The 9,484-nt window shown below is 40.7% G+C and overlaps 1 protein-coding gene and 1 long non-coding RNA gene across 2 annotated transcripts; both read right to left on the bottom strand.

Moving 5' to 3' along the window:
• Nucleotides 1-370: 370 nt before the first annotated feature.
• Nucleotides 371-2,511, bottom strand: LOC308091533 (uncharacterized protein). The gene is made up of 2 exons (XM_080437196.1): nucleotides 1,564-2,511; nucleotides 371-812 (listed from the first exon to the last, which is right to left on the bottom strand). The coding sequence occupies exons 1-2, from the start codon at nucleotides 2,386-2,388 to the stop codon at nucleotides 468-470; spliced, it is 1,170 nt and encodes a 389-aa protein (XP_080293322.1). The 5' UTR covers nucleotides 2,389-2,511; the 3' UTR covers nucleotides 371-467.
• A 45-nt stretch (nucleotides 2,512-2,556) lies between these two features.
• LOC308092034 lies at nucleotides 2,557-3,844 on the bottom strand. Its single transcript, XR_013933767.1, has 3 exons — nucleotides 3,787-3,844; nucleotides 2,817-2,922; nucleotides 2,557-2,678 (listed from the first exon to the last, which is right to left on the bottom strand). It is a non-coding gene; the product is annotated as an uncharacterized lncRNA (long non-coding RNA).
• Between the last annotated feature and the right edge of the window lie 5,640 nt (nucleotides 3,845-9,484).

A 9,484-nucleotide genomic window follows, 5' to 3' on the forward strand; every position in this document is an offset into this window, starting at 1 on the left:
AAGCTGGGGGGCACGGTGGCACAGTCGGTAGCGTTGTCGCCTCACAGCTAGAGGGTCCTGGGTTCGATTCCCGCAGGGGATGCTGTGGGTGTGTTCTCTCCTCCGCATCATCAGTGCCCATACCCTAGGTGGGCTTGGCGAAAGGGCCTCTCGGTGTGGAGGTTGCGCTCCCCAAGTGTAGATAGATACCCTCACAAAAACATGCAGTAATCCTGGTGTGTGTCAAAACAAATAGAAACTAAACTCCAATAATAATTTACACATCTATATTACAGCTTAGAAAGAATACGAATAGGGGAATGAAAATTTAGAAAATGGTTATACTGTAGGCCTACCATAACTATTATTGAATACAATACATTGTCTGGTTTCCGTTTTGTTTTATTTGAAACAACTACTTATTTTTCTACATTTCATCTTTGCAAATGGATCGGTAGTTATCTTCACGCTGAAACAAACGGTGTCATTCATGCAGTAGCCTGATCAAATATTTGTGGGCGGATAATATCCCTCAATGATACATACAAGTCAAGTGCTTGTGACCTAGTCACTGGGAACCGCAAGCCTGATTCTTCCATAACAATTGTGCACAAATCAAACATGTCCTTGTCACATGGAACTGAAGTTAGGAACTTGCAGCGGTCTTTGCAAGTGTCTAGGTCACCACTGGATGGAACAAGAAGATGGTCCTCTGTGCCCCACAGGTGAGGTGCCAAGTACATGACATTTGGTATTCCTGAGGGGACATTGGGGTTCTTGGTGGGCCGGATACGATGTGCGTTCCAAACATCCCTTATCTCATTTAAGTCCTCCTACAGAGAGAGAGAGAGAGATGGGGAGCGGGAGGGAGATTACGATTAGATAATAAAAAGAAAAAGGTTGCGCATCAACAATGGGTTTTCTCGGTGGAGTGCTACACCCAAAATCCAGTATACACATCAAAAGTAGGAATTGAAAAAATCCCTAACAGGTAGCACGTCCAAAATTTAAAATCAATGGAGGACAAAGTACTCACATTTCCACTTTTTAATTGGCACTCACCAATTAACGAAACAAACATAATCCTTGAATAGCATCAATTTCTTCACCATAATAAAGAATAGGATGAACGTACACAGGCTATTATATGTCACATAATCAAGGTAAATCCACCGTGCATAAAGTCATCCTAGGTGAGTCTAGTTGTTCTATAGTTTTTTTCGGAGGGCCATAATATTATTCCCGCGTGCATGTGGTCACTGAATGAAAAAAAAAAAAAAACACTATGGTTACTTTATGTGTGAATTTAATTACTTCAATAGCTCAATAGCCACACATAAGCACTCACCTGGGACGCCACATTATCACATGAAAAAGGACATTTGAACAGATACCCTTCCTCTGATGGTTAGTGGACACTTTTAAAATGTTCAAACAGAGCCCCTGTTTGCCAGGTGTTCATATATCTAATATATATATATATATATATATATAAATATATATATATATATATATTGTCCTACTCTACTCAAAGTTGATCATGTTAATGCATGAAGGCATGGTCTGTGATCGTCAAATGTTTACCTGAATGATTGCCAGGAAGCACAACTGCATTAGTGCTTTGTCCAGGAAATCACCGGTGAAGATCCCTTCATCCTTGAGTTCTCCCAGCAGCTGGATCCAATATTCAACCCCTTCCCTTCTCATAAGTCCCCACCAACTCTCTATTCTCTGGTTTGCTGTGCTTTTTCCTGTTATATAACTCCTTTCTCCTGCCCTGTCATCTTCATCATTTCGACGCAAATACCTTTGGCTGTCTCTTAGCACAACATTCTCTGTACCCATGTCTGTGCGTAAAAGCATTGGGTAACCACCGGTCTGCTCTATTGCTTCAACAAAGTAGCCTCCAATAACTTTTGGGTCGCTGCTGGTGAAGGCAGCTCTCAGCCATATGATCCTACGGGAATACCCGTCTATGCACCCATTAATGCATATTCCATAGGGCTTGAGCTTGTCGTAGGAATCTACATGCCATATGAAATTAGGTCCTTTAGAAAAATACCGCCTCCGGGTTAGACGTCGTCTCAGCCGAGCTTGAGAGTTTACTGGGTCGAGCAGAGAAAGAAGAATTCTCATGTCTTCCTTCCTAATGCGGATACCTTGCTCCAGACACTTGGTATACATCCACCGGTATCCATGTAGTTTTCCAGGGCCTTCCAATTGACCAGCTATAAAGTCGATGGCATCATCCAAGTCAGAATATCGCCGACGATATAACCCATAACCTCTCAATATCCTTGTTAATTGCCTTTTACTAACAATAATCCCATGCAAAGCAAGTGTAGACAAAATGTCTGCATAAATCATGCCCAAGCGAAAGCAAATCTTGATCAAGGTGTCTCTATCCATAACTATCAACAAGTAGGTGGTGGCATCCAGAGTAAATTATCTAGTTAAACAAAAAGAAAAACGTGGCGAGAGTGAGTGCAAGGATGTATATAGGCCAAAGAGCACTCAGCATTTAAATAAGCCAGAACTCGGTCAATTCTAAACCGAAGAGAGCCAGCATTCTCTGAGCCGCTCCTCCTGATCTCAGAAAAAACACCTATCCACCTATAGCCAACAAGTCTCTGAGAGCCATCAGTCTCTGAGCTCCTCAGCAGTCCCCTCCTCCTGATCTCAGGAACAACACCATCCACCTATAATTGAATAAATAAACACTGTTAAAGGCAGGGGAAGTGATATTTGTGACCGCTTCCTACTTAATGTAATTTATGTGATCAATCAGGCATAGACTGTAGTGTAGACAGCCGATGTGAGGGACATGTCATGCCGACCTGTCCTGGAAGCCTGCAGTCTCTGAGAGCCAGCAGTCTGTGAGCTCCTCTGCAGTCTCTGGGCCCACAGTCCCCTCCTCAAAGTCTCAGGAACAACACAATCCACCTATAATTGAATAAATTAAACAAATAAACACTGTTAGAAGGTAGGGGAAGTGATATGTTTTGGTTAAAAACATATATATTTGAGCTGTATATAAAGATTTCTAAAGAGAGTTTGTTCAGTAACAGGGGTCTCTCCACATCTCTTTAATAAACAGAAAATACATTTTCATGTGCGTTTCCATTTTTAGCCCCATTTATCAGCTTCAATGTCATATTTTAGAGTGTTCCAGTTTCAATTCTGTCTACTAATTCCTTTGTGACTTAAAATTTCACTCTGTATCCTGTATGGATTCTGTCTTCTGATTGGATAAAATTGGTATCCCAACCTGAACATATGTTTTGTTTTCTGAAGAGCTGCAGAGTCGGAGAGCTCTACAAAAGAAATCGGAATATGAAGCCATTTAAAAATAACTTTAACGGAAGAAATCACTAAATGCAAATTTAATAACTGGACATGCAATGGTTGGTTCACCACAGCCAAGATGGTGCAGGCTAGTCGATTATAAATTGAATTATTAAACTCTTAATGTATAATGTAGGCATTTAGCTGACGCTCTTAACCAGAGTAATTCACAATAAACATGGTAACCGTGAAATGCAGAGACATGTGTTGTGAGCCTCAGTAAACTAGGATAATAGCGAAACCAAGAACATAGCATCAGTCTAAAACATCTATCAACTATCAAAATAATCTGTACATGGAAACTATGGGATACCAGGTAAGCAACGACGTGATCATCTGTAAATAACCTGGCGAATTTTCAGATTACAAAGCAGCTCAACGTTATTGGTTGCCATTTCATAAAGTAGCGTCCGAGATGTATGGGCTTTAAGCTATCTTAATAAACAAAAACATAGTACTTACTCTCTGGAACGAAAGAACATCTCCGTGTATTACACTGTTCAGACCGCAGCACAGTGCACACAAACACAAGGAGAGTAAACATATGATGGTCGCAGCCTTAATACGTCATCAGTCTGCGCGCGCGCGCGCTCTGTCAGGCATCATTAAACAAACCCTGCACTCACAATAATAATGATTGTTTTTATTGTATTATTATTATTATTATTATTATTATTATTATTATTATTATTATATGTAATAATAATAATAATTATTATTATTATTATTATTAAGCTTACGTGGTAACAGAGTGGGCAATAAGGAAGAGTGGACACTTCCATGTCCATTTTCTCCAAAATGTTACAAGATAAAATGTTTAGAAAGTGGTCTTAACTAATGTAAAGTAGGCCTACACACGGTTAAAACATGCTTGATGATTCAATAATTAAGGCCTAATAGGCTATTTGATATTTCTACAATTGCTACAAATCCTTAGCCTGGTAAACCCTCCCTCCGGAAATCTCATTTCTATTTGATTCACTCCTGGAATCAAATAGAAATGAGATTTCCGGAGGGAGGGTTTACCAGGCTAACAAATCCTGTGGCCAGTCATTTAAACAACGTGTATGCCCAATGCCCGTACTCTTACGCTTGTCTCTTTGATGCTTCTCATTTCACAATGAAATTAGATTGAAAATTCAAACGGTAAAAGACACGGGACTGTGAGTGACATGCCCAAGAAGCTTGACTTTTAAACTTTAGTTTTTTGGAAACAGGCTAGAATTAGGCGGTGGTGGGAAAGGTAGCATTTTCTACTTGAGTATCAATACTCTGTTAAAATTAAAATGTCCGTGTTCAAAATGTTACTTGAGTAGTAAGTGTTGGTGTCAACATAATACTTAAAGTACCAAAAGTAAAAGCACTCAAATGATTGAAAATGGCAGATCTACAAGCTCACAATGGTTGTTGTGCACTACTTTTACTTTTGGTACTTTTTTGATGCCTCCTACTTTTACTCAAGTCCGTTTTGAATACCGCACTTGTAGGCTACTTGTAGTAGAGTATTTCTACATTAGGGTAGCCTATTGATACTTTTACTTAAGTAAAAATATTTTGTACTTCTTCCATCAATGAGCTGTGAGCTTGTAGATCGGCTATTTTCGGTGCACACATGCTCCATGCAAGGGCTGTGTCTGTATGTACGTCCAAGTTCAAGGTGATGCTGATTCGTGATTCCATCCAGTTGTATAATAATTATACAATATCAACATTTATTACACCTGAATTTCCCAGAATTGTGTATCTATCCAGACAGACAGACAGACAGACAGACAGACAGACATTGGCATTTAACTGATTTATCCAAAGACACATACAATTGCAGAACATTAGCAGAATTTTGATTTAAAATGTAATAGTTTGTTTAAATGTAGAAACATATTTGTGTATAGCGATTGATGACTGAGCCAGTAGCCAAAGCTGTAACAACATCAACTTATAAACATAAAATGAAACTGCTGAAGTTGTTGTAGCGGTGCACTGATCGACCACCGGTTTTGGTTGTGGCGCTCTCCATGGTGCTGAACCAAGCCCACCATAGCGCCATAAATCTCTGCTGACCAATAGCATACACCCCGTCAAATAATGAAACAGTATAGCCTGCCAAGACATTGATTGATTGAAATAGCATTAAAACTTAAAACCTTAAAGAAAGACAAATAGCACCTGTCTTGCACAAGCAATACAAATACTCTGTTACAAGTAAAAGTCTGGAATATACAAAAAGTACCAAAGTTAAAAGTATGCAGAGTATCCCGTTTCACAAGTTATCATAATGTCTAAAATGGGGCTTGAGGCGAGGCCGACCGCGGGGGCCCTCGGGCGGTCCGTGGCAAGGCAACTAGGGCAGACGGTGCGTCTCGGTCTCGCTAGGCCGGGGTCGGCCGCGGAGGAGTGCGGAGGACAGGCCACCGAGGCCTCTCCGCACGTGGTGTGTGTGTGTATATATATATATATATATATATATATATATATATATATATATATATATATATATATAACGGCACAATGTCATAAATGAGTGTCCTATAGTCTCACTCAGCAGCCGCACCGAGGAACCGCCGTAGCGTCGGATATTACCCGATGTTTGCTTTCTAATTCAATAAAACCATATTTGATAGACATAGGTATCACCTACATGTTACTGATTATAGGGAATGTTATATTGTTGTGATCCGTTGTTTATTTCCTGAGCAATGGAATCATGTTGCGGTGAAAAATCTTTCTGAGACGCTTGGACACTATACCGATGTTGGCTCCATAAGCTGTAGCCTTTGATTTCCTTTGAATAAAACCATATTTGATCAAGGAATTGACACTCTCACTTCTGGTGATCATAGGAAAATTAGAATCACAGATTTTCGTTGAGAATTAGCAGAGAGAGAGAGAGAGAGAGAGAGAGAGAGAGAGAGAGAGAGAGAGAGAGAGAGAGAGAGAGAGAGCCTGATGTTGCCATTCTGCGCCGTTGCGCGCCCGGCCCGACAGCTACTGTCCATTGCAACCAGAACCAACTGTACACCAACAAGGACAAAACGATAATAATAATTATTAGTATTATAATAATAGCATCAATTCGTTCACCATAATAAAGAATAGGATGGACGCACACTGTCGCACAGGCTATTATATCGCATAATCCAAGTAAATCCACCGTGCGTAAAGGTGAGTATAAGGATCTTGAGGGAACATCCTAGGATCTCGTGCGCTCAAGTTAATAAGACGTTAGAACGAGATAAGGATCTTGAGGGCACGACATAAGGATCTTGAGGGCACGACATAAGGATCTTGTTCCCTCACTTTATTATGATGTGGGAATGTCTTAGGATGTTGTGCGCTCAAGATAGGATGTTGTGCGCTCAAGATAGGATGTCGTGCGCTCAAGATAGGATGTCGTGCGCTCAAGATAAAAAAAAATCTGCTCTATGGCCCTTTAGGGGCTCCGTAGCTCTCTGCTGCTGCCCGTCTTCTGTCTGCTTCCCACTCGGCCGTACTCCGTCTCCTCTCTGTCCACTCTCTCTGCGCTCTTTCTGTTGTGTCACTACAAACATTTTGAACTTGGTCCACAGGGAACCTCCCCTCTGCCTACTCGACTCCAGATTGGCAGAGACTAGAGCTCCACACTGATTCTATATCGCACGGCTGCTGTCTATTAGTGTCTGTTAGGGTGCCGTGGCAGAAACAAAAATTAACTTCACACAAAACGATTACAAACTCCAAATATAGAAAAACAAATGTAGGAAAAACAAACCATGCACAAAAGTAACACTGCAAAAAATATCAAACACATCAAAACATCACAGCAAAATAATAGTCACAGCAAATAAAGAAAATAATAGTTTTCTGCCTACTGACATAAACACTTTATTCCGAACGCTCCTCTGTTTGGAATACATGAATTCCTTGTCCATGCTTAGCTTGGTGACGTAACAAGTAAACAGGATAGAGGAACCGGCACACCAAAACACACGCTGGAGCAGAGAGCAGACGGAATGAAAAAAATGACGGCTCCAAAACAACCCAAACATAACTGGTCTGAGGGTGAAACATACTTTTTGTTGGATGTTTTAAAAGAGTTGCAGATTTATGAACACCTTGATGGTCGTAATGCTAGACACACAGAGTTCTTCCAAAAAGCATTTGACAAGTCTGTAGAGGCTGGATTCAGTCGAACTATCGAGCAAATGAAAAACAGATGGAAAGTCTTGAAGTCAGCCTATTACAAGGCTAAAAGTCAAAATAGCAAAAGTGGTTCCGACCCAGCTAGTTTCTCATTTTTTGATGCTATGGATGACATGTTGGGACATCGTCCAATGGCGAACGTGGGTGTCCACGGCGTGGATGTTGGTTTCGAGGATACAGTGGAAGCTCCTATACACCAGAAGATGACCGCATTGCTGGTAGGTTCAAACATAACATGACGTTAGGTAAATAACTAACATTGCTCATAATGGCATAGTGTTTCTCCTAAAAACTTAAAATCCACTACTGTGTGTGTGTGTGTGTGTGTGTGTGTGTGTGTGTGTGTGTGTGTGTGTGCGCGCATATGAGAGAGAGAGAGAGAGAGAGAGAGAGAGAGAGAGAGAGAGAGAGAGAGACGCGCTTGTTTTCACACATTTCAGAACTGGCCTAGCTGACTATTTTGTTGCATTATAGACATTGGTTCTTAAAGTGGGGTCCGGGGACCCCCAGGGGTCCTTGAGGGAGTTCCAGGGGGTCCCCAGCTAAATGATGGATAGGAACCAAATGGACCTATATGGGTCTTTAACTCTGAGAGTGTAACAAATTAAACTAAATGGACCCAAACTGGTCCATTTGGTTCCATTTGTACACTCAGAGTTACATTAACACATTGATTGCCTAGATCGAGTTAACTTGTTTTTCAAATCCAACGCTTGCGTGCCGCAATTCTGAAAAATCGAAAAACTCGGCAATATGGTAGAGGGCTATGCCAAACGGCGAAGAAACGAAACTCACAACTATCGGCCAAAGGGTGGCGCTATTTTACTCAATTGACTTTGAACAGGTACAACTCATGCCCTGTTTGACCCACATCCATGACACTTCGATACACACATGCGTCTCCTCATGCCTAACAACTTTCACACTCTGACTTTTGACCTCTGACCTTTAGATCTCCCACCATTTCGAATTATATGAAAAGCAGTTAAAATCAAACTCCTCCTGGGATTTTTGAGCAATCTGCACAAAACATTTTACACATGAACTTTGGACTTATACCGACAGACGTGAGCAAGCGGATTTTCCATACGTGAAAACGTTAAGCTTTTATGAGCCAATGAATATTGCAGTTTTATGAAAATTATTCGTCTGCCCCTAACACATACATGAAGACTCACATTTGTTTGAAACTTTGCAATATTGTAGAGGGTCATTCCAAGTATCACTGAAACCAATCTTACTCCAATTGGTCAAAGGGGGGCGCTATAGCAAATTTTTTTAAATGCAAACTTTAAACAGGCAAAAGTCATGCCTCGTTTGGCCGACAGCCGTGAAACTTGCTTACACATGTGCCTTGACTCATGAGGAACATATCTATCACTTTGACCAGTAAGCTCCGCCCTTAGATTGTCTGCAATTTTGAGCAGTTTGAAAAACATTTAAACCCAGGATTTCTGAGCAATTTGCGTGAAAGTGTGTCGTGTGTGAAGTCCCTTTTCACCAGTTCAGGTCTGTTGGTCCAATAGCTTGATCGCTTAATCATTTGTCTTGAAACCACAGGGTCGCCTGTTCAAATCCCACCTCATGCAGACTTCATCTCAATTGCATTGCACACGACATGACTGTATCAATGAATAAACTTGCAATTGTTAAATGAAACGCTTATTGAGAGTAGTTATTTTCAATGTATGACGTATTTCATTCCCTCTTTTGTTTTGTTTTGTTGGATTCTCCTTTTTCACTAACTAAGGCTGTGGATTGAATAGCTTGATCAGTTCAGTGTTAGCCTCATGTACCGGAGGTCCACGGTTCAAACCCCACTCATCACAGTTTACATTTAAATTGCATTGTACATAACATGACCCTGTTAATTCAGACATGTGCAATTTTTAAACAATAACATGAAATGCTTTTGAGAGTAGTTGTTTTTTATGTATGACATACTTTCTTGTGAAAATAGCCGATCTACAATCTCACACCT

This window comes from Gymnoscopelus braueri, assembly GCF_963280865.1.
Source record: "Gymnoscopelus braueri genome assembly, chromosome: 9".
Taxonomy (NCBI): Eukaryota; Metazoa; Chordata; class Actinopteri; order Myctophiformes; family Myctophidae; genus Gymnoscopelus; species Gymnoscopelus braueri.

Coding starts and splice junctions, on each gene's coding strand:
- LOC308091533 (XM_080437196.1), bottom strand. CDS start 2,388: ATGGATAGAGACACCTTGATCAAGATTTGCTTTCGCTTGGGCATGATT. Junction 813..1,563: donor GCTTCCTGGCAATCATTCAG/GTAAACATTTGA, acceptor CTCTCTCTGTAG/GAGGACTTAAATGAGATAAG.